This window comes from Labrus bergylta, chromosome 23 (assembly GCF_963930695.1).
Source record: "Labrus bergylta chromosome 23, fLabBer1.1, whole genome shotgun sequence".
NCBI lineage: Eukaryota > Metazoa > Chordata > Actinopteri > Labriformes > Labridae > Labrus > Labrus bergylta.
In genome coordinates, this window is record NC_089217.1 from 3,097,620 (window position 1) to 3,123,502 (window position 25,883).

General features: G+C 40.9%; 1 protein-coding gene across 7 annotated transcripts in view; it reads right to left on the reverse strand.

Annotated features, from left to right (window-relative positions):
* Positions 1 to 25,545, reverse strand: part of dgki (diacylglycerol kinase, iota) — a 63,589-nt gene extending 38,044 nt beyond the window's left edge. For 4 of the 7 annotated variants that reach the window (XM_020656362.3, XM_020656369.3, XM_020656363.3 and 1 more), the window contains exon 1: positions 25,052 to 25,545. In XM_020656362.3, the coding sequence (XP_020512018.1) occupies positions 25,052 to 25,275 (224 nt within the window). In that variant the 5' untranslated portion in view covers positions 25,276 to 25,545. The remainder of the gene's footprint in view (positions 1 to 25,051) is intronic. The other 3 variants (XM_020656368.3, XM_020656367.3, XM_020656361.3) reach the window with 1 other exon arrangement.
* Between the last annotated feature and the right edge of the window lie 338 nt (positions 25,546 to 25,883).

The window sequence follows — 25,883 nt, forward strand, 5'->3', positions numbered from 1 at the left end:
CTCGGAGCGGCCGCAGCAAAAAGGCGGAGCTGGGCATTGCGCTTTCTTCCAGTTGCCAGCGTGCTGCTGCGATCGCTCTCTACACATTGAAAACAAATGAAGACGCTGCAGCTCGGGAAAAAAAACCGCTAGGTGGACACGGGGCTTAATACATACATAGGGTGTCATTTTTGGAGTTAAAGGCCACCGAACAAATTGCAATATTTGACAAGTTTTGGCTGAGAACATGTAGCTACTGTTGATGAAATAAAAGGAAAGGAATTAGCACTATATGAGACAAGGGGAAACACAAAAAAGCACACATTTTGACACAATGGTAAACTTTGGAGAACGTCAATGAGGTTCTTTTTTCAGAGCAAATCTTCCACTTTAAGTTATTAGATGTTCTTAAAACTAACAGGGGAAAAAACACCTGCACAGTCCTGATAGCTCCCCGCTAAAAGCTGTCACCATTAGCCTTCAACAGTTACTAACATCCAGAGCCATTAAAACTCCAGCCTTACATTTAGGCTGTCAAGAATTAATTTGTTTCACAACCACTTAACTAAAAGAAAAACTACAATAAAATGATGTTCCACTCTAGTTATATCATTCTCCTAGAGGCAGAATGTCACCTGGCAGCAGCTCACCTGTAGCCGAGAAGCCGGTGAAACCATCGCACCTTCTTCCCCCTCCCTCTCCTTCCTCTCCGTCTGCCTGCTCCAACATTTATCATTGTTACTCTGAGGACTTCTCTCTCTTAATCTGCCGCTGATATCTTTGTATTTTTTCCCGAGCAGAATGAGTCAGCCGGCACTTATTTCCCCCACACTCGCAGCACGGTCAGGTAATTACGCCGATCGCCTTGATGGGCAACAGAGACCTGACACCAGACATCTGAGCTCTGCACTGAGTCACAGAGTGTGTGTGTGTGTGTGTGTGTGTGTGTGTGTGTGTGTGTGTGTGTGTGTGTGTGTGTGTGTGTGTTTACTCAGGTGAGTTTACAGTAAGCAGTAAAAATTTACGGTTTAGAGATCAGCTCATGTTTGAGGAAGGCAAAAGAAAGTGGTAAGAGAAGATCATAACTGGAGGGAATAGTGGATAAAAGAAAACTCGATAGTGAGTGTGTGTGTGATCGGTGGTGTCCAGTGAACTCTGACACTGGATCCTCACCTCTGTCCTCAACGTCACCTCTGACTCCACAGATTAAAAGGTAAACGCAGAAACACAGAGTAATCAATTTAGAGAGATTAACAGCATATCATAGACAACATTTATGCTAGGGTCGTCACCAAACAAGAATTTTAATCTTAAATTAACTAGTTATAATCAAATATATCTACCTGTTTTAAAATCATTAAAAAAGCCCAAAACTATGAGTTATATTTTGAGTTATTGGTGTTTTCACTGCAGATTAAAAATGCTTATAAAAACTTGTTGATAATTGAAAATGTTAAAATGTTAGCTGCATATTAACTTAAAATGTTCAATACATTTCTTTAATCCTGAACTGAAAACAACAAATACATTAAAGAGGTAACTAAGCGATGTCACATATTCTTATGATAAATCTCTTATTATTGGGTTATTATAGGATAGGATGGGACTTCATGCAGGGAAATAGTAAAGAATGGCTGCACAAACATTTAATGTACACATTTGCCTCTTTTACAAATTTCTGTCTTTTTTAACGCTCTCAATTTTCTGCCTTTTCTCCTCTCATCCTTTTTTCCCGTACAGGTGAATCCGTTCTATTTTTGGATCATTACGTAAGAGAGATAACCTGGCAAAGGCAACCCGAGATACACACACACACACACTCACACACACACACACACACACACACACACACACACACACACACACACACAGAAGCACAGGGGCTCAGGCTTACACACACACACATTATCAGTGGTATTCAGAGAGGCATTTAGCTGAATGTTTGTGCAGCACAGTATTCACTGATACGAGGATTTGAAGTCCAGAAAGAGCCACATGTTATCGGCCTTTTTTACGCTGATTAAGGATGTTAGTTCTTCACAGAAAGCAGAGAGAATAATCTGTTCCTGTGGATTTTACATTCTCATTGCAAAGTAATACTACTGAAAGTATTACACATTCTACAATAAGTCATGCTTTTAACACAAGAAAGTGTGAATCGTCACTCGTGCCGCAGTGTAACACATTCACAGTTTCAGTTTTTAGCTTCACATAAATGTTCTCTTCATACGTATAACGCAGCAAGACGATTCATTTGAATGTTCTGGTTTGTCCAAGGGCTTTTTCCCAACCACTGTAGAGACTTACTGCCTTATTCACAAATCATCCTCAGGGCAGAAGCAGCTCATAAAGACTGAAACTCCTATAAAATATGCACAAGGCAATTATACTTTAAAGGGCACATAATATGAAAAATCCACTTTGTGTTTTTGAACATATATTTGGGTAACCTGAGCGTCTACAGACCCACAAAATGTGAAATAAACCCATCCAGTGCTTTGTTTGTGGTCTGCATACAGAAAAATGCTCAGTTTCAAATGTGCTCTCCTTGTGATGTCACAGTGGGATTCTGGTAAAAAAAAAAAAAAAACTCTCCCCTCCCCTGGAATCTCCACCCATGGACTCCACCCCCAGTCTAGAACAAAACTTTTGCGCAAGTCGGCCATTCTTATTCTCGCTAAAGAGGAGTGAAGTCTACCGGGAAAATTCATTTAAAGAGACACACACACCAAAACGGAGCGTTCTGAGAGAGCTGGTTTATACAGGGTCACAAACCTCCTCTGGTGCTTGATTCATGTTATATTTTGACCAAAGCACAGCACAGATGTTTCATTTAGACCACAGGGGGACTGTTTGAAAAGGTGGAGAAGGGGGATGATATGTCCTCTTTAAGAATAATTCAGATTCAGAAAGACATTTAGTCCTTGAAGTCTGAGCAGAGTTACAGTTACAGTGCAGAAAACTCCAGGTAATGTGCCTCATAGCATCAGCGTTTTGTTAAAAAGAGAATATAATTCAATTCTAATCAACATATTGAAGGCAGTCAGAATTCATTTATCTCACTAATGACTTCAAAAACCCATAAGACTACAAAACTCTGAGCATGGGCCAAAGTTAAACACAGTCTGCAGCTAAATGATTTATGAAGCCCAGATCACTAAGTGCACATTCAATAATCACAGAGTGCATGATACTTAAAAAAAAAACATGCTTTCCCAGCCAACTCTGTATTATACAGTATTGTCTAATGTCTGAAATATATTATGACATCATGGTATTGAGAGCTGGATTGTTGGGGCGGGGGGGGTGGGTTCCCATGCTGACCTATGACCTCCAGCGTTTACAGCCAACGTTACCTGCGGTGTATGCAGTTGAGAAGCCGGTGAGGCATCGTGTCAGTCGCACCGGTGACAACGCTGGTGACATCGGAGTTCATCACTACCAGCGTTTAAATGACGGCCGACATTTGAAACGACGGAGGAGAAAACCAGACACTTGAGAGATCTGTCAGCTGAACGCTACAGTTTAAATCTTAATGACGACACAGTATCTCACACACACACACGTACGTACGCACACACACACACACACGTACGCACACACACACACACACACACACACAGGTAAAAGCAGCTTTTAGATAGAGCTCAAACAGTAAAGCTGACAGTAAAGGACACTTGAAGACTCAGTCAGCACGTCCTCCACTCAGCTCGATGATCGTTCTTTTCTTCTGTTGCTCCAATTCTGCTTCTTTATCTCTCTCTCTCTCTTTTCGATCTTCCCTTTTCTTTATATCTCTCCCCCGTTTCTCTACCTCTATTCATCCTCTCTCTCTCTCTCTCTCTCTCTCTCTCCCTCTCTATGTGGGTCAGCGTGAAAGGATCGCTCGTTGCCGCTGGTGACACAGCATGCCCAGAGTGTGTTCTACATGTGTGTGTGTTTGTGTGTGTGTGCAGGACTCCTCTCAGTGCCTCAGGTAATGGACTGTGATGGATAAAGGTCCATCAACATATGCAAACACACACAAAAACACACTTAACGAAGGAGGACAAAGAGGGCTTAAGCATCACACAAAATCTGCTGTCACTTGTAACAAACCTAAAACCGGTCTTTGTCAACAACTACACCAGTGTACCTTCAATTATCTGACATTTGCTGATACAATGGGACTCTGAGCTCTGCAGAAATGTGGGTAACCTACACTCAATATTGCACTTGAATGCATCGTTTGCGGACACTGGCAGAAGGCTAACACTGCTGCTGCAACTCTGCAAAAGCTGCTTCTTCTGTGTGTGTGTACATGTTGAAGAAGTGGATTTAAACTGATAATAGAGCTGCATGAAAACACTATCTTTTATTAATTAATGTCAGTAACATTACAAGGTCATAAACTTTAAAAAAAATAGGAACTTTTGGGCAGTGTAATGTCATGCAGCAATGCACAGAGTTGGCAAATATTACACAATTATTTGCAAGTCCCTGCACGTTGCAATGTGAATGGTGAAACGGTTTATCTTGCAATCTTCAAAGTAGAGGATATTTTCATTTTTGACTGTGTTAACGCTGTTAAATTCTTGTCCTGTGATATTCAAATCTGCTGCTGGACTTTAAAGATTATCTTCCATCTTCACAATTCTATAAATGGATTGTATGGGATGGATTATTTGCTTGAGGAGTAGAGGATTTTAAACAATCCGAAAAAAAGAAAAGAAAATGTCTATGTGTATCCAAAAAAATGCATATTTGGAGATACATAGGGAGATGAAAATTAGTATTTTATTTGTTTTCTGGTTTTAATTAAAGAGAAAACACCAACTATCATGCAGCTGAATCATACAACACTGAAAATTCAGCCTCAGTCTGAACCCACCGAAACACACAGGAACATGACTGCACACATGCCACAAGTGACAATAGCAGGAAGAAATCAACACACACATGCTCACACATACACACAACACACACACACACACACATGTTAGCATAGCGAGGTCCAGATAGCGCCTCTCGTGCGCTAATTAATTGTCATTCTGCAGCGGCACAACTTCTTATCTGCACACACACACACTTGGGGAGATAATCTCAAACGCTTTCCCATCTCATCTCCCTGCTTTTTCGTTCGTCTGGTGGTGGTCAGCGTGTTGTTGATGTGGTGTAAAAAGGGGGGCAGGGTGTGAAGGGTGCGGTAGTCATGGCAACCGCACTCAGACTTCCTTCCCTGTTTTTATCTGAGCGTACAGCAGCATTCCTCCCCATGTGTGTGTGTGTGTGTGTGTGTGTGTGTGTCTGTCTGTCTTCCTCCCAGTCTGTTTGTCACAAAACGCAAACGTCTGCTGCAGGACGACAACCAGCTAGCGACCAGCATGAATGTTGTTGTTTTTTTTTTACCCAGCAGCCCCTCCTCCCCCCCACTATCCCTATTATCCACCAAATAAAACACGTGACGCACCTGTGGGACATGAAAGCGGCACAATTGGCCCACTTAGGTCCAGATAGAAAAACACACAAAAGACTCAGATGTGGTCCTGATGTGACCCGGATAAGAGGAGACATGACGGAGAACATGTTGAATCTTGACCACGAGCTGAACGATGAGCAAAGGTTACAAAGCAGATGTGCAGGAGACACATCATCTGGGATCAGGAGCATGACCCGGGACATGCAAGACAAACCAAATGAGATCCACTCTGACATGGTCGTCTTTGTGTCAGCGGCCTCATGAAGTGTCCTGGATTCTGTTAATAATCGGAATAATTGCATTCCCGTATGTAGGATATCTCAATAGTTTCCATCTTGTGAAAAGGAGATACTTTCCATGAACATTAGCTAAACATGCTACACTGGTCAATTTCTGCAAAGCGAGCATAGACTATGATCAATCAGTAAACCCTGGAGCTGGTTTTAAATAGTTGCACAACTCGTTAAATACTCAGACTCGCTGTGTGATGAAGCATCACTGCTGACTTTTTCAGAATCTAAACCGGCCTTTAATGCATTTAATAAAAATGCAATCTTATCATACTTTAATTTATGTTAAGGCAAAGATAGAAGCAGAAGTTATCATGCTTGTAAGGTGTGGACTGATACGGGGCTGTCTGACTTTTGCATTTCGTTGTTTTTGCTTTTATGTTTATTTAACTGTAAGAATGACTTTAAACGTTCCTATTGGCCAATAAAGCCGTTACCAATTCTAAAAGGAAGAGAAGCTTTAGTTTAAATAGAATTGATGCATTTTATGGCAGAACAATAACTAGTTTCAGATCTTTCTTTTGCCTGCCAGATCAGCTGTTGTCTTTTCAGGGTTTCATGATGCAACATGTTGGAATGAAATAAGAATTTCTGTTGTTTATGTCACAAGAAATGTTCACACTTCTTTGAGTTATAACACTTGTTAAGCAACTGGTGCAACTTCTGCAAAACTATTTCTGGAGGAATTTCCTTGTGAATAAGCTTTCAGCTGGTCATGATTTGTCCAGAAGAACAAGAAAACTGTTTTTTAAAAGTGCGTTCTGAGGGTAAAAAACATTTATTCTAAAGTAACAAAAGGTTTGTTTTTGCTTATTATTGTTATTTTTGTTAGACTTTTATGTCTTTATTGAATAGGACAGCTGAAGAGAAAGTGGGGGGTGAGATACATGAAGGGCCGAGGTCGGATTCAAACTGTTGGCCACTGCGATGACCCTTCCGTACATGGGACGCACAACATATCCGCTAGGCTATCCGGCGTCCCTATTGTTTGTTTTTGATGCTTCAAATGAGTCAATGGTTAACCTTAAATCAGAAGTTGATTGCATGTTTGTACCAAATATGAATGCATACTAAATCTGAGTAAAGGTGTGACAGTTTAAAAGTTTAAATTCTGAAGTATTACAAAGTATTTTATTGATGCTACATTTGAGTTCCCCGCCTGTGCTCATATTTCTATACAAAAAACTTTTCACCAGCGTGATCGTGACTGAACTTTTTTTTTTCTCTCTGCTTTAATAAGTAAAATATATTTAATTATAGGCCGCTCGTCTCCGCTCTGTGTGTCTCTGACAGTGTGTGGGTGTGTGAGAGCAGCTGCAGCCGGGTACACCATCAACTCTTATTAGATCACCGTCTTCTCACACACACACGCACACACTCACACACAAAAGTTGACAAGCAGGCACTTCTGGAGAACACTCAGTTCTTGTGAAAACATAAACGTTTTTCATACATGCAAAGCACTCAGAGAAAAAGGGAAAACAAGGATTATGATGAAAAATGAAGACATTCATGCAGTTTCACGGTCAGAGACAGATTTCAAAATAGCACAAAGTTAGAGGTGATTGTTTTTAAAGAAGAAAGGAAAACATATATTCACCGAAAAAGAACTATTACTGATCATCAAGGCACCAGAATGAAGCACCATTTAGCGCAGGCGGCGGACAACATTGTCCTTTGCTTGAGGGTGATTGCCTGTGGCCTGCATTGTTGTGTTAGCGTGCTAATAGCTCGTAGCTTCATATTGCACAAACCTATAGACACTTCAGTGAATCCAAATAATCTCTTTCATCAAATAAATCTTTAGCTGCAGCCAAGACTGACAACAATGTGAGAAAAAAACAACCTGTGGATTTGTGAATATAATACATTTTGTCTCTGATACTAGTACAAACGGTACAATGTAAAATGTGTGTGTGTGCGTGTGTGTGTGTGTGTGTGTGTGTGTGTGTGTGTCCGGTTGTGAGTCTGGATCCAGGAAGTCTGACTCTTTCCCTCTGACCTTCCTCCCTCTATTTATAAAAATCTCTCAAAAACATGCATGTCATTTCACCCTCTCTACTTTTTTTCTCTGAATTCAGTCTTCAGTCTTCATGATTGTGATTTTCTTCTTCTCGATATGACTGAGTAATCATTTTTGTCTACTTTCCCAGTACAGTATGTACGCACCAACGCCTGTCAATCATAACTGGAACTGTGGAAAGCAGGAGCCAATTAAATGTAGTGAAGAAGCTCCAGAGAGTTTATCCACTGGATTCTACCATATGGGAAAATGATGCTGGTGTGCCCGTCATTCATTATTCCCAGAGGATGAATATAATTACTCAGTGCTAGTGTTGGTTTAAATGTCTCAGCAGCCATTGGCTAGATTGCCATGATAATAAGTCAACACATTCAGGTCGTTACTTTGATGCCCCCAAAACACCATCGATAGTCAGATATAGAAAACAACTACAGCTGGTGAACATAACGGATCACTTAGCAGCTTTAAGGAGCTGGTTGAGAAGAAAAAACAGAACAAATAGAGCACAAACATTGGACTTCAATTCATCCTTCATATTTAAGTAAACAAACAACTGTTTGCTCACAAGTTCATTACAGGAATTAAAAAAAGGTGAATAAACGTACTAATCGTTGATTTCTTGTCTCTCATTACGGATTATTTTGAGCAATATAAGCCTTGTTAGTGAACTACTGGGCCTTACTAGAATAGCTACAGACTCTTTTTATTGGCTGGTTATATATATTTTGTAATTTCAGTCATGTGAATACATTGAAAACCTGACCAGAATGATTATGACATATACATCTCTACTTGGGACTCAGATCACGTCTTTGCTTTTCTCTCGGGTCTGCTTGTTTCTAATCTGCCTCCCCGCATGACGGGACAGAAAGTTCAGATCTATATCTCAACATTTCTACATCTCTGCAGGATTTCAAACAACACGTGCGCATCTTATTTGTCCTTTGATTGAGAAGGTGAAGGTCTGTGTGTGTGTGTGTGTGTGTGTGTAAGTAGAGTGAGCAGGCATGCCCTTAACTTCACTCCTCTGTTGGCCTACATTCCTCTCCTCTGAGGGTGGAGGAGGAGGAGGAGGAGGAGGAGGAGAGGAAGACAAAGGAGGGAAAGTTAGATCAGAGAGAGAGAGAGGTGGAGGAGAAAGAGAAAAACAGAGAGATTGCAGATGAAAGAGAGGACAAAGGGCTACGTGAAGAGAGAGAAGAGGACAGATAAAGAAAGAGAAAAGGAGGAGGGGGGTGAAGGAGAGAGCATCTGTAGGCGGTCTTGGCTTTGCCCAAAGGCCTTGGCTTCTCTGCTCATCCTCCTCCTCCTCCTCCTCCTCTCTCCTTCACACATCCTCTCTCTCTCTCTCCTTCCCCGACTCAACCTCATCCACCTCTCCGCTCAATCATCTTTATCTCTCCATCCACCCACTGTTTTCTCAAACACTCTTATTTCAGAACAAAATTTAACTGGAATGCATTCAATTACATTTGAAGCGGTGAAGCGGTGGTTTCCCAAATCAAAGACATGCCAATAAAAAAACCTTTAAAAAAATCAGCTGAAGGTGTTTTCCAATAAAAAGGATGATGACACACGTGCTATTTCCATAAAACTTAGTGCTTCTTGCTATTTTCATAAACAAGGGGAAACCCTAAAGTTTGTAAAGTGCAATTAATCCAGCTTCAATTTGTGGAAAATGAAACGATTCACGCCTTAATAATGGGAAAATCTACATCTATTTCATGAGACAGGTTGAAATTATCTAGATATTTAAAGGAGTGCAATATGTGAAAACAGCTTTATTGTGTAAAACATCGCTCAACAAACACGTTTTTTTCGCGAGTCTTGATGTGCAAGGCAATTTTGGTGATTCTTCAGGCATGTTCAGGCCCCCCAAAAAATGTGCTCAAAGAGTCAGAAAGAATGACAGAAATGGAGAAAGAACATGTCCTTGCATTCCAAGAGGGTCCAGGCTCCGAGGTCGGTGCTTGGCGCCCTACAGACCAGAGAGCACTCACAACAAGCAGACAGTGTATTACATTATTGAATTATGTACCCAAAGAAGTATGATCATTCGTCCTAAAAAAGTTCAGATACATAAACATAACAAATCATTTCATTATCTTAATATGAAACATTAGTCGGGTTCTGCCATTTCTCCTTCTAAACATATTAGTTGTTGCAGAGTAAGTTGTGAATGATCATAATTTCCAGGGTGAGTGACTACACCCCTGGCTTTAAAAGTGGATTTAAAAAAATGTGAGGCATGACAAAATATTAAGGCAGCAGAAAATATATTTTCGCTGCGCCACCAAAACAATGTTTTCCCAGTTTTTGCTTCATCAACAGGTCCCTAAAAAAGCTTTTAAATGCAACAATTTCAAAAGCTGTCACAAGAGGTATTAAGATTATTTGAATCCAGCTCTAATAAAGACAAAATTAAGAAACACACATGCACAAATATTCCTCTTCAGGTTTGAAATATCTACTGTATCAGCTCATATTTTAAGAGGCCAACTCTGCCTCTTCAGTCTCTCTCTTTCTTTCTCTCTTTTTTCGTCCAGCAGAGTCAGCAGAGTATCTTTTTCCAAAAACTCCCACTCAGTGAACCCACTCTGTTTCTATAAGTAGGAAAGAGAGAGTGAAGAGAGTGAGAGAGGAGAGCTGCTTATTGTCTGTGATCTGACTAACAGTCATAGTGGTGGAGTGTCAACTCGACATAATGCAAAAACCACACACACGCACACACATCATCCACGCGGAGACGTGCAGAGATAAAGGAAGAAATGGATTATTAACGAGAACAAATGAAAGTAAATGAGTTTGTTGAGTTCTAATAAGTTTTCGGGGAATTCCCCATCCAAGTCTTTAAACTGAAATGAAACTTTTATTGTAGTGAAGGTGAAGATGGTTGAAGAACTAACGCTTTATGTTACAATAATGCTCCAACGAAGATGAACTAAAAAGTTGAAATGATCTTTTCAAAGTGAGGATTGTGATGTCATAGAGTGCTTGCATGCTGATTTGTTCACGCCTTTTGATGTAATTATAAACTACATAATCATGTGTTATTATCCATGTGTAAGGGCTGCAGACTTTATGCACATGGACATGCAGCGTCAACTAATGCGGATAAACACATTTTTATTTTTTTGACACAAATGACATTCAAGACACAAGGTCACAGTCTCTCCATGCTCACTGCAAACCGCCCCCCGCTGTGCATGCAGAGTCTGAGTTTAACATGTAAGTAAGTATATGTATATGCAAAAAGCCAACAGATAAAGCCGCTTTGATGCTTTAAACGTCCGAGGCTGGGGTTTGAATACCACCTGTGGCTCTTTTTTTCTGCATGTCGTTCCCCTCTCTCTCTAACTGTATCCACTGTCCTGTCTCTAAAGAAAGAAATTAAAAGCCCCCTTACAAAGAAAAGAATTGAAGGGAAGTTTTGTTGTGTATTGGTACATGGATAAAGCAATGTAAGCGTCTGCTAAATCTCCTGTTTTGTATCACATTTGTTTCTGCATTGTCAGTATAATGCAGCCCCAGTTTGTTGGACCTCCTCCCCAAAAGCATCAACGACAACACAGAGGTGTAACAGACACGTAATGATCCATTTGTCGATGTCAGCCCCACAGGAGACATTAACGCCTGAAAAAACATACTGCACCCTAAATGAACTGTCACACACACACACACACACACACACACACACACACACACACACTCCAGGTGCTTCGTAAACTTGTGAGGAACAAGGCAAAGATAAAAAAAAAGAAAGAAAAGAAAATGAGATATTGATTTCACACAAAAAAAACAAAATGAACAAGTTTATCACTTAACACATCACTGGATGATCGCACCTCGTCAAACACACTGACAAGACTCTGACTGGATTTTCTCACTTGTGACTAATTTTTTACATATTCATGTCAACGCTTCTGAAGCTGTGTAGCATAACTGAGTTGTTGTTTTTTTTTGCTTTAACGCCGCATGTTTGGGCATGCAGAAATAGTGAGAGGCTCTGAATTCTTTGAGGACTTTAGGAGAAGTTTTAAACCCTGAAACTCCTCTTAAAAGTTCTGATTGAAAATGATGCAAAACTCCAGGCAGCACAAATGTAAAGTCTATGGAAAGACAGATAGATGCAAATAGGTGTTTAAAGATGCAAACTGGAGACTAGAGCAGCGATAACAAAGTCTGGAGAAAGTACTGGAGATCCTGGGAACCACACCCTTAAGATCACAAAAACATACCAAGACAAGGCATGTTGAATACAGGAACTGTTTCTACCAAGAATATCCAATCCAAATGACATGAGTATGCCACATTATCTTCATGTAAGCACAGTGGAAATCATTTTGTCCTGTTTAGTTTGACAGTTTATTCTTTGATACTTCTTCAACCACTGTTTCTTTATTCATCATTTGGCACTGTGTTGTTGGTTGGTTTTTTCTATTTAGCATCTAAAAGAGCATTTCATCTCCATAGAGGTTGGGTTTGGGTTGTCCATAATGTTGTGAGTGATTTAATTTTACCACTTGAGAGTCTGAAATACACACATAAGCAAAAAAAAAATACACACACACAGATTTGTGCAGCATTGTGGCACGGTAATGATAACTCTGCACATACAGTCTATTAATCAACTCTGCAGTCAGTCATTACAAAGTCGTGAACTGCAGATAGAACATGGGAGTGATACTACCCTCTCCTCCTCACCCGGGCTCTTCCTCGCTCTCACATCTTCCTCTGACACCTACATAATTACACAGTCTGTCAGTGTGTGTGTATGTGTGTGTGTGAGAGAGAGAGCTAGCATATAATGTGGGGGAGGCTTCAGATTTGAGCTGTGCATCTGTATATGACCTTTACTGCTTAGAATAGACTCACAGAGAGAACGATGACAGCAGAGAACATGAGAAACCAACAAAGCGCAGAGCAAACCGCCGATAAAGATAAAGAAGATGAAGCTCAAAATGGAGAAAAAAAGAAGGTGAGGAAAGCAAAGCACAGGGGTTTCTGCACGAGAGAGATGCATATATGGAGGAGATTTGATGTAAAACTATGAGAAAAGGTTCAAATAAAACGACTAAAATAGAAAGTGAACGAGTGAAGTGTGGTGTCCCCTCTATCCTCAGGCTGCAGCTGCCTAATAAAATGAATTATTTACTAATGGCTCTCATCTGACCTGAGCAATTAGCGCTCACAGACACACAAACACACGAAAGCACACACAGAGAAAAAAGGAGAGCGAGATGAAGATGCTGTCCCACTAATTATAGCGTGTCTCTGCAGCTGAGGTCTGCTCGGACATGTGTGTGTGTTGGTGTGTGTGTGTGTGTGTGTGGGTGAGATAGTGTGTCCGCTTATCCTTTTAAGTCAAAAATGAAAAACAGCAAACGTTCAACTGCAGAGAAGGAGGGACACACTATGAAACACAAAGTGCCAATTATTGAATGTGAAAAAAACGCTGAAAAAAAAAGAGATAAACTTTTGAATGTACACAAACATTATATTTTATATATTTTTTTGAAAGCTGTCACTTGAACAGCGATGAGACAACTGGGAACAAATGCTGTTCAAAGATTTTTGGGTCAGTGATTAAGGTCATGGTTAGGTTTAGGGTTATTATAGGTCACCAGGAAATGTAATATATGCAATATACCCAGAACTAACTAAACATAAGTGTGTGTGTGTATGTGTGTGTGTGTGTGTGTGTGTGTGTGTGTGTGTGTGTGTGTGTGTGTGTGTGTGTGTGTGTGTGTGTGTACTGAGTTTGAGTGGGGACTCATCAATCTGAGCGCTGAGAGATGATCAGCGCTCGGTAATCCTACCTGCATAGACACACGCAAACACAAAGAACACACGAGCCACTTCCTAAAGGCCGGGGTTAATCCGTGCAGCACATGATCACATTTACGTGCGCCTCTATTAATAGAATCGTATAAATCGTAAAGGGACGCAGATTTACAGATATACCTATAGAAAGACGCAGGAGACTTCTTTCTTCCTCGTGTCCAAACAGAAAATACCAAAAAAGGAAAAACCTCAACCTCCTCCTGAACTAACAACCAAACCTCCACCTCTCTGGATGTGGAGCTGATGGAGCAGCTGGCTGTGTGAGCTCCACCAAATTAGTGAGCGTAAATGATCAGGCATCAAAGCCCCAGATCTCTCTCGTCCATCAAAACCATTGAAATGCATTTAAATAGATGACTGTACCAGACTATAAAGACATGAGAATAAATCTCTATAAAACATCGGATTTTTGAGATACATTTGATTTAGAAAAGTTGGAATTTATGCTTGAATAATGACCTCTATTCTAGTTGCTTATTACCCCAAAAAGCTGTAAAATGTAGGTTAGATACTGTGTTTAAAAATCACCTTATAGTATTTTCTGTGTCTTTTTTTGGTTTTTATTGCCATATCTGGAGCACAACATAATGTTTAACCACGACGAAACTCATAGAAGAGCAAGGATGAGAGAGTTATAGTTGCAGCGATGGAGTCAGTGTCACCTCAGCAGTCGACTCTGCAGGTTCATTATCGACTCAAACGAGACAGATGGGATCTTTGGAGGGAGAGAGGAGGTGCTACTTCAGAAGAACCGATGGAGACCGAGAAAAGAGGACTGCAGATTTCTCTAGTTCTGTGTTTTACAGCATCGTAAGAGTAGCAAGTTAGGTTTTTTTTCCCCAGATAGATGAACAAATGAATAGAAAAATAGAGCATTAAGGCATATTGTTACTGTTTGGTATTTGCCTCAGTGTCTGTTTCAATTGGAAAAACTCCAATGCATGTGGACATACATTCCACAATTTACTATCCCTGTCCTCAGCCTCTTTCCTTTACATCAGAGGAATGTAAACACACACACTATATATATATATTTAAAGAAGCAGGAGTGAGGGGTCAGCGAGCGTGTCCTGTCTTCTGTCCTTAATCTTTAACTGCATTGCAGCAGAGAAAACGAGTGTACTGTAAAGTGGTTGAGTAACCAATCTGTTGCCATTTTTGTCATTTTATCGTGTTATTAGATCTTTTATCTGTAGTTCTAAAGAAACTTCTTCTATTGTGGTTAATCTTTCCAGTCAGGTCAGAGAAAAATAAAATAGAAGGATTTTAACAATGGGTCGTGAAATACTCCTCTCAAGTGTCTGATGCAGGAGGAAGTAATTGACTAATCTTGAACACGTCAAAGGTTTTCTCTTCTTCTCTAATACAGCCCGGAAGATCCACTTCTTTTTATTCCTCTTCTCTTTCGCCTTTCACCCTCTTCTTTTTAAGCTTCATTTCCAAGCAGGAAAAGCCTCTTACAACAAACCAGAGGACTAATAAGGAGCGGTTCCTGTCAGCCAATCCCCCCATAACGCCTCAGCACACACATGCATTATGGGCAAAATAAGCCCAACACACACACATGCACACACTTTGCCTTCTAAAACACTCCTGAAAAGGCTAGGAAAGGAGAGAGAGAGAGCTCAGAAGATCCCACGACCGTTCCTAAAACAGACGTCGTCTTTCCTCGTCTTCTTTGCAGAAAATGATTGATATGCATAAGCATACACAAACACAGCACCCGCCAACTGGAGCAGTGTTACTCAGAGAGGGTAGAGCAGGGATATACTAACGCCTCTGTGTCTCTAATATGTGTGTATAGAAGTACAGAAGAGAGAGAGAGAGAGAGAGAGAGAGAGAGAGAGTTAGTGAGTCAGAGTAACAGATAAATACGCCACAATTTCATGATTAACACAGGCTTAAGCTCACACCGTTTTACACAAACAAACTATATTCAACTGACAGGAAAGGGTTCACAGCCTCACAGTATCACATCCTGTTCAAATTGTATGTATTCAGCCTGTTCTCACCTTCGCCCTGGTTGGTCAGTCGTTCCACCCATTCATTTGTAAATGGTTAAAAAGATGCTACAGCATAAAAAATGTAAAAAAATAATCATCTAAATCAATGTCCATATGTTAAATATGGTGAACTTAAATTCAAAACTGAACAAGCTTAGGTTGAGAATAAGTTATTTTTGTCAACATTTTATAATTATGTTATAATCTTAACATTAGAGGCAGAAAAACAAAGAGGCAATGCAATCAGTGTTACAGGTTTTGCATTGAAGGTAGAGAAACCCCAATCCACTTTTTTTCAGTTGCAATCCGATTCCAATACAGATACCAACTCCGATAGATTTTTTTTTAAATTTAATTTTGGGCTTTTTGTGCCTTTATTGTAGAGCTAGGATAGTGGATAGAGTCGGAAATCAGGGAAAGAAGTCATTTAAGGATACCTTTCCAATAGAACAGGACAGCTGTCATTAAAAGTAACCCATGAACACCAAGATTCCTTCAAGCGTTTGTGTCGGCGTGTCGGCGTGTCCCCACCCCCCACCACCCCAAAGCTGTAAACCTAGGGTAAACACTGTTGTTGGTATTATGTGTAAGGCTACACAAAGCTGTTGTAAACCCAGCATTGCATTGCATCTTGCTGGCTTTGCATACAAACAGGAAGCAGCAACAACATAGATCAGACAAGTAATTAAAAGAATAATAACGACTATCAATTGCAGCCCTAATAACTATTTTGATTGAAAGGAAGAAATGTGTTGGCAACTCGATGACAGCTTAACTTAAAGCCAAGAAACTGAAAAGTTAAGTACAGTAGTTACAACAAGGTCCAATCCAGAAAGTCTCGACTGATTTGAAGTTGTTCTGACAGCCATGGAAAAACCACAAGGTACGTGTATTGATTTTACGTCTTTGTCAGGGACAGAAGTCCGATGTGACAGACAGTTAGGACTGGAGTTAACAAGCTGATAAAACGGCAGCTTAAAATAGCAACAGTTGACCTGTTCTGCCTTTTGAATTATCCATACATCCGTGCAGCTTACTCTTCTCCTCCTCCTCCTCCTCAGTATCATAAATATGCATATATATCTGTTCATCCGTTCTGAGGATAAGAGGGGAAATCATGTCAGTGAGCCCTGTTATTTCATCAACAATTGGTGCTCTGATCGTCAGCTAAAAAATTCATGAGTGTCTTTAAGCTGCCCAGACTCTGAGCCAAGCGTTCCACTGAATTTAACATAGAGTGTGCTACAAACCCGACTCATACACCACTTGTATAAAACATACGGGAGCAGATCTTTCTGCAGTCTGCTTCAGAGCACACAGGTAATTTCAGGTGAAAGCCCTCATTCCTTATTGATTTCATTGGCTAAATCCACTTTAGCCATGATGGGAGAGAAAAGATGGGGAGAAGCGGGAGGGTTATAACCAATGGGTAAAGAGCCTGTGTGATATATTTACTCCAATGTATTTTATCTCTTAGTCATTAGAGAAGGTTTAGCTATTTAGCCAGCCACAGTCGGGGTCATTATAATTCTTCCTAAGGGAGACATGAATGGGCGCACCAAATTTAATAACAGTCATTTTAGTGGCTGCTGAGGCATAAAATAAAAAAACATTTGACCTGCAGTTGGCTTCAGGGAAATGTAAGGTTCACTACCTAAGTCATAAAGATTCAGCCTCTGCGGGCACAACGAACAACCATGTGAAACATCCACATTCTTACATAAACATAAAAGTCATTGTGGGGTAATGGGGTAATGGGGAAAGGGAGGGGGGGGGGGGGGGGGGGAGGTACAGGTCAGGAGTATTTCCCCTGGAAACCATGAACGCCTCAAATGTTCAAATCTAGCATACATGTAAAGGATATTTCACTAGATAATTATACAACTTGGACCTACTTGTGGTTCTATATTCTTGGTCACAAAAAAGTTTGATTTCACCTCAGTCACAGGGGTTCATGCTCTGTGAAACATGAAAGTCAGAGTGATATTTACTGGCAATCCAACTGAAACTTGTTGGGACTTTTCCCTTAAAAATCAAAACAAGCAAGAACCAACAAAACACTTTCAGGGGAACTTACTCAGAAGGCCATGGCTAATCTAAACGAGTAGAAGTTAGGATCATTGAATAAATGGAAACTTTACCTTGCTGCTAGAGACTTAGATAAAAGTCAGAGGATGGTCAAAGACATTTAGATTTACCCTCTAGGTACAATCAATGTCTTCTTGGGAATCCATACAAATCATGTTTAAAGTGGTGAAAGTTCAAAAGTCAGAAAATGAGGTTCATGAATATCTGTTAAATATAAAGTATATCTTTCCAGTTTATTGAACAATTGTTAAGTTTGATTCTAAGCCCAAAAACTGACCAATAAGGGAACTAAAACTGCCTTATCAAAAGCTTCATCACTAGAGTGGCTAAAAATAGAACGTCAAGTAAGCTAACAAGGAAGTGCTGACTAATTACCAAATTTGGTTGCTTTCGAAAATGTGCTGTGAGAGATGTAAGTGCTGCATTTAAAAGTGACCTCTTGTCCTTGGTGTACACTCAGCAGTTTATTGAAATGCTTGAGTCCATACAGTAATTCTCTCAGTTCTGTCACATGGCTGATTCGAAACACAAGCTGATCGCTCTGAAACCAAGACGTTACAAAGAGACACAAGTGGTTGACGTGTTTATTGCTAATTCAGCTGTCGCCGTTCTTAGCAATTAAATATGTTGAATGTTGTCCCCCTGTTGGGTGTAACGATTTTTTTTCCTGTCAAACTTAATTTCCCTGGGGAAGCGGATACTGTTTTACTGCGTTGCTTTGACGATCACTTTGAGCAGCAGCATGGCATTACTGAGGTTTCTACCTCTCTAGTATGTCTTTCCTTTAGGCAGCTGACCTGTGTGCACTGTTTATTTAAAAACCTCTGTAGATAATTCCACCAGTGGTAAAATGAACTAAGGACAACAAAGAAATCCTAACCTAAATGCTTAGCTAACGTCGTAAGTGGTAGCTCAGCTCTCAGCCCCTCTGGAAATGTTGTGTCTTTTGTGGAGTCTTTTCCAGTTCAAATCACTGAAACTGTTTGTTTCAGAGAGGTCTCAAAGGTCTCTCCACTGGTGGTATGAATGAACTAAGGACAACAATAGAAATCCAACTAGTAAGTGGTAGCTCAGCTCTCAGCCCCTCTGGACATTCTGCGTCAACTATAGAGTACAAACACAACCTTTTAATGGAGAAGAACTTTAAATCTTGTTTTCTTACCAGTTTTAGTCATCTGAAACTTTAAAATTAGTAAAAAATGACCATCTCACCAACAGTACCTTAAACTCCTCATTCCTCACTGTCTTAGACATCACACAAGTTAACGGGCTTGTTTTATTTTTAGAACCAAGTGAACTTTTAATGCTCGATCTAATGTATCACTTCCCCTCGGGTATTACAGTAATGTGCCTTATGATGTGTCAGCACCGATCTGTCACTACTGTCCTGTTATACTGTCATTTGCTCTTCCGCTTTATTTGCGCTGCTCCCTTTTCATAAAGCTCATTGAGTCGTGACTCACCTTTGACTTTGTCTCAATGTTCCCCCCCTTCCTCTTTCCTCTCTTTTTATCTCCCCCTCTGTTCTCCCTCTCCCCTCTGTGTTTTGTCCAAATGAAGGCTGAAAAGAGATTTTTATATTCTGGCGGCAGCAGATGATGAAAAGCCTTTGATCAGTGTTTACCCCTGCAGGTGGTGCGCAGCAGGAGCAACATGAGATACATCTAAATCTGTTTCATGTTTTCCCCTCTCTGCTTGTATTTCATGCGTTGTCCAGTCTTTCTTTCCAGCCCATAATATATCGGACTGTGGTATGACACGCACTTATTGTGATCTGCTGTTTGTGAAGTGGGCTGTAAATATTGGAAGGATAATGTTACGACATCCTGTCCTGTGGCAGCGTGTTTCTGCACAATTTCCCATGAAGGCGGTGGTGAAATCTCACCGCATGAGAAGCCAAGGAATGAAATAAAGAGTTTCTTTCTTTCTTTTTTTTCCCCTCTTGGGCAAACAGGCCATGTTGGCATTTCTACCACCAGAGTAAGGGGTTAAGATCTGGTGTTTAGGTTGACAGTTGGAGGCTTTAATGAAGGTTCAGGTAGTCATGAAAGACCCTTCTCCATCCTGCTATCCAATGATGTTTGATTCTGCAGGGCACAGATATCAGATTCTTGACATGGCCGGAGTTCAGAGAAGAAGCCAGGTGTGGTGTTTGACAGTGGGACCATGAAACCAAAGAGCAAACACACAAACTACCAGAGAAAGTAAAAGAAAGCTCAGCAAGCCTTAAAGAAGATCCAGATTTCACTCGACTGGTTTCGGAAATCACAGGAGCGAAATAATGGATTATAAGTGTTTGTATTTATTATTCAGCATCACTTAGAGTCTTACAGAAACAACCAGAGGCAAAGTTGGCTAATAGTTTTGTTCTTACATTAAAACACAAAACTGATTTATTGGCCATGGCTTTTCTGAATCCTGTTTTTTTAAATGATATCAGAGCTCGGCAATAACTCCATTTATAATAGTCAAATTTGAAAATGTGAGAGACCCCACAGATGACGACAGATAACCACTGATTTGATTGTTAATATTTACATGGTTATGGTTTGGTTACATCAGTTTTGTTCCTGAAGAACATCCTTTGGTTAGAAACGTTGCCCTTAATAAAGTTGCTCAGTGGGAGCTGAAAAGCGTGCTTTGCCTGGATGTGCACACATTTTTACAACAGTTTTGTTCCCATAGTCTGTTGGTGGGAGTATTGATATGTCCACAACAGCACACCACTGCTTCACCAACAACCAGAGTCCTGACTCTTAAAACTGGAACTCTCAAAAAGTTCCTCATGGCAAAATGTGATTTCTGAGTTAACAAACAAGGCGGACGACGAGCAGAATTTGCGTTCCTTTTTGGACAACTTTTAACTGAAAAGAAAAAGTTAAACTATGGCTAAACACATGGAGATGTCATGAACCTTGGCTGTACATGTTAAGTGAGAGCTGGAGGTGAGTAAAACTTGATTAGCTTTAGTTATTGTGCTTCTTTCTTCAGTCAGCTCGCTTCCCAACAATTGTACACGTTCTCTGATCACAGCTGCTTAAGTATGAGATATCGGGGCTGTTTGATTTCATATAAAGTAGACAATAAAGTATATTTTATTCAACTCTAAATATCTGAAGCCTTCACACTCTGCTCTTCTTTTCTCTCTCAAAACAATAAAACCATTAGAGAATACTCACTAAGGATAAGAGTCCATTAGCGGTAGCACTGCCATTAACTGCCCCATTCAAACAGTAAAGCTACAGTACACACCACTTGGCGGAAACCTCACCGTGTATCATCTCTCAACATTGTTTCCAGACCTGAATAACATTAAATATTTCATATGTTTATCTTTGCACAACGACGGGTCAGTAGTGACACTCTCAAGAGGATATTGCAGTCAGGTTTTTCTATCCTGTGGACGCCTCAGTGTTGTCTTTAGGTACATTAGGACTTCAGAAAGAGTGTTTAGTGATGATGGATTGTTAGACTGTTTGTGAAGATGCACTACTGTCCAGGTTCATCTTTTCTTATGAGCTCCTGAGCTGAAGATTACAATCTATGTTCACAGCTGGATAGTTGCACAAATGAGCTGCTGACCGACCGAGTGTCACTGATCAGCAGGAAGGGCTCCCGAAAAAACAACTTGGTAGTGACTCACTCGCAGATTGAGTGTCCGGCCGCTCTACTGACTGGCTAATTGGAGGGATGTCTTACAGATTAACTAGCGTGCTGACTAACTGGTTGGCATGAAAGACAAAACACACAGACGCACAGCGCGACTGTGTTTCTGACTGAGGAAGGGCTGCTGTCATGCAGGCAGATGGGTGAGACGTCTAAGAATAGATAAAAAGAGGGACGGTATTCTGGGAACACACACACATAACAAAGTGTGACGAGTGTCTGGCTGATTAAGTAACACGTGCCTTACGTTGCCATAAACACATAATACCACACAGAAAAAGTGCGCTCACACACACACACACACACACACACACGTCTTTGATGTTGGACGGCATCATTTCTCAGCTCTTTCATATTGCCACATATGGTAATTCACTTCATGGCACTGGCTACTTCAAAGCTATGTAAACTAACTGTCTTACAAACCATCTCCTCTGACCAGCTAATGCCATTTCCTCCACATGGCTGAGTCCGTGAAGAGGAAAATTCACAGATTATCCACAGCTGTATCCATTAAGGTCAAAGAGGAACAAAACACAAAGACATGTAACCGTCCATATGATTTTTATGTACTGGAAAGCGGAGAAATATCAACATTGCATTAATCCAGTGCTAACATGCTATTTACATACTTAAAACAAAACCAAAACCAACTCCCATTGTAGTCCAGAATCCAGTCTAGTCTCTCAAATGGTAAACGTCAAAAGTCTCTTAATACGTCGGCGGGAAGGAAACAATGGCTGCACTTAGAAGAGCGATGTTCTCTTTCTAAATGAAATTAATCCAACTGGGGGTTTTCCAACGAAGCTGTTTACAGTGCATGATGATCCGCGAGTTAATGACTGGAAAAGGCCACAGAGCAGAGGGTGGCATGGGCGGGAAATGTTCCTCCAGTCATGCCCAGTTAGTATGCGGTCTTCTTTATCAAAAGAGCAGATTTCATCACACTTCTACACCCAATCCCATTTCAATACGTTTACTTAATATTTGTTTATTAAGGCTGTAGGCGTTAACAAAGTTAATCCTGACGCAATGAAGGTCAGACATTTTTTGCATTCATTATTTTTTAATCGCATTTAGCTTCTTCCTGCAACCAGAGTGATGGAAATAAACGACCCGGGGCGCCTTTGAATGGCTCAGTTCACAATAAAAAAACTTGATGAGTCAGTAGTATCACATTCACCTAATGACATCAAACATTTCACTTTGTTTTTACCGTTTCCTTGAGCTGTTTTCATTAACTTTTCAATCTGTAGCGAGTATCGTCTTCACTGGTTAAATGATTCTATCTGATCTACCAGAAGTTGCTCATGTTCTTTCAAAATAAAAGCAGGTTTTCATCCGAACAGCAAGTGACCGTAGCGTCTTCCTGCAGCCACAGTTTCATCCAGACAGAAAGTAAATCAAAACAAGCAAGACGGGACAAAATGCAGAATAAAAGCAGAACGAACCTGTTTTGAAATGCAGAATAATGGAACGCCAAACATGCGGTTAAAATGTGATAAAAAAAGAGGCCCAAAACTATTTCAACTTAGCAATTAAACAGCGTTTAAAAGTACACAGTTTGACATCCCGAGTAGTCATCATTTCCAGAGCTTTTCCGAGAAAGATAGGGTGAGATATGAAATGCAGCGCTGCATTTTGGTAATACAAAGTAACACCCCTGTGTTATAAACCAATGGCAATCTGCTAGCTTGAAATTGTTCACAGACTTTTCCTCGTACTGGATGTCTTGGGATAGCTGTATCAATTTCCTTAATGTAACTCTCTGCAACAAAGTGAACACTCAAACGTCTCCCAAAATATTGAACTATTCCTTTGAAGACGGGCAACATCATTAAACGCATAACCTATTCCGAGGTGTAGTTTACGACTCACATTCAAACACCTCCAACAGCTGTTACAACAGCTTTAAGAGCAGCCCGACAAACGCTGCTTCTTCAAGATGCTTCTGATGACAAAAACAAATGTTTTCACAGAGATTTAAAGTGCTGATGTTGGCTCACCTACAAAGTCCACAATACAGACAGAACTAAGTCAAGTGATCACCGCCCCCCGTGTCAAATATCAACATTTTTATCTTGTTTAAACATGAACATGTGACTTGATTTCTTAAAAGCTTTTAACTGGGGGACTTCAGTGACGATCGATCAGCATCACATGTACTCCAGAGTCCATAAATTCATCGAGGTTTCCTCTGACACATTCAGGGGTAACTCACAAATCAGACTCACAAAGAACTCCTGAAAAATTGGAGAGAAAACACGCTGCAGCACTTCCCATGATGAACAATCATCCCGGAAACCTCACTTAAGCAAGAGATAGTTCCCCTCCTCTGGGAAAACACCAGAAGAAGAGAAAGAGACTCTGCAAATGATGATACAGTGACGCTGAAAAAACAGGCCTTCCCTGGATAGTCCCCTCACTGCATGTGGTGTCAAAAACACTAATGCATCTTCAGAAATATGGAAAATAATCTAACAAATAATTATCCTCCATCAAATGGAATTTAATGGGATTATACTGTACCATCCCTCCCTAAAAAGTCAGATTAATTAACTTACTAAAGGGCCACATAATTCATGTTTTATGTGTTCACATGATGCTCGTGTAATCTGATTGGGACGTTCATTAGAGTTCATTTTTTATTTATTATTTGTCAAATTCAGAGAAGGAAAAAAAAAAACACATTTGTGGGATATTTTTGACGGGAGTGAAATTTAACGGTTAAAGCAAATATTCACTTCCATGCAGACTTTTTGAACGCTTTACTTGGATTTTAGAAGCTTGAACTGCTGCGTCACTTTTCAGATAAATAAAACCCAAACAGACAAAAACAAGTCGATGACACGGGTCAACGTGATTGATTTGACCCACAAATGTCTAATATTTCTGGCGCTAAGGTCGACACAGATAGATGGAAAGATAGAAGCCACACATTGAAAGTGACATTTGACAATAAAAACAAAAATGTTGTGCGTGCGCGTGTGTGTGCGTGTGTGTGTGTGTGTGTGTGTGTGTGTGTGCATGTTTGGTCTCTGGCCAGATTTCACTATCAACAGCAGCTGCCAGTCACACCAGGGTGTCAAGCTGCTGCTGCCATTCACACACACACTTTGTCCACACATACAAGTAAAAACACACACACACACACACACACACACACACACACACACACACACACACACACACACATTAGTACACACACACACACACACACACAAATCAATACTGTTTCTAACCCCCTTCCCATGCTCCAACACAACAGGGCTGCAACACACCAATCACAAAGAGATACAAACACACATTGTTGTTTTTGCAGCTTTGTTTTGATCCCTCACTGACATGCCCTGTGTGTGTGTGTATGTATGTGTGTGTGTATGTATGTGTGTGTGTGTCTGTGTGTGTGTGTATGATGGTTACCATAATGTGGCTAACCAGGACAAGTCACAACATGTGTAGCCTGTATGTTAGAATCTAATGTAACCCCCCCCCCCCCCTCCCCCCTCCTCGTCTTCTGGTTTTGGTCCTGTGTCTGTGTTCATACTAACCTTTACATTTAATTCAGCATGAAGCTAAAACAGACAAATTCTCCTGAATATTTTGGAGCCCACAACACAGTGAGCATCACAGACATGTCCTCCCCTGACACGGAGCAGTCTACATCCTGCCCCAGCATCCTCCCCGGTCCCCTACTCACCGATACGAGGTCTGCTTTCTGAACGCCAGTCCCCTTAATTTCTCCTCCAGAGTCTCCTGCTCCATGTCGGGCAGGCTGGTGAACGTGTCGCTGCAGCAGCCCACGGAAGCCTCCTCCGAGCCGGCTCCGGACTCCGAGTCCCCGCCGTCGGCTCCCAAGGTGGCCAGACGCCCGCTGAAACCCCCCGCAGCCGGGCTAGGTCGGTCCCTGGTTTGGGGGTCCATGCTGGTCGGTTTCTCGGTGTTATCGCCCCGCGCTGGACCCCCCCTCTCCTACCCGGCTTGTGAGGAGGGGGCACCGGTGTCGGGGAGAGGAACTGGAGGGGGGTCTATGAAGGATGGGGGGAGGAGGGGGGGATGACGAGCCGTTAACGTTTGTTGGCGGTTTGACCCTCAGGATGTCTCACCGTTGACCGCCAGGTACGGCAGCACGCGCAGCCGCCTGGACAACAGATCGAACTGCACTCACGAGCCCCCTAACCAACTGAGCGCGAGGTGACAACGTCTGACAGGAAGTTGAGTATCTAACTTCAAAATAAAAGCATATCGCTTTAGATGAGAGAAACTTTTTTTTTTTTTTTTGTTAGGGACAGTGCATATTAATGTTCATTTTGTTCTTTTTTTTGTTTGTTTGTTTTTTGTTTGCTTTTCTTAATAGCTCGATTGGAGTATATTTTTTTTGTATTGTCTGTTTAGTTTATTTTATTGGATTTTGCATTTGTTAATGGTGAAGAATGGGGGTAGGACTTGACAAGCCTGGGCTTCTTCCTATCCCTTTTCGAACGAGTCAAATGTTTATTATACTGAAATTGGCTTCTTCTTTTTTTTTTAAT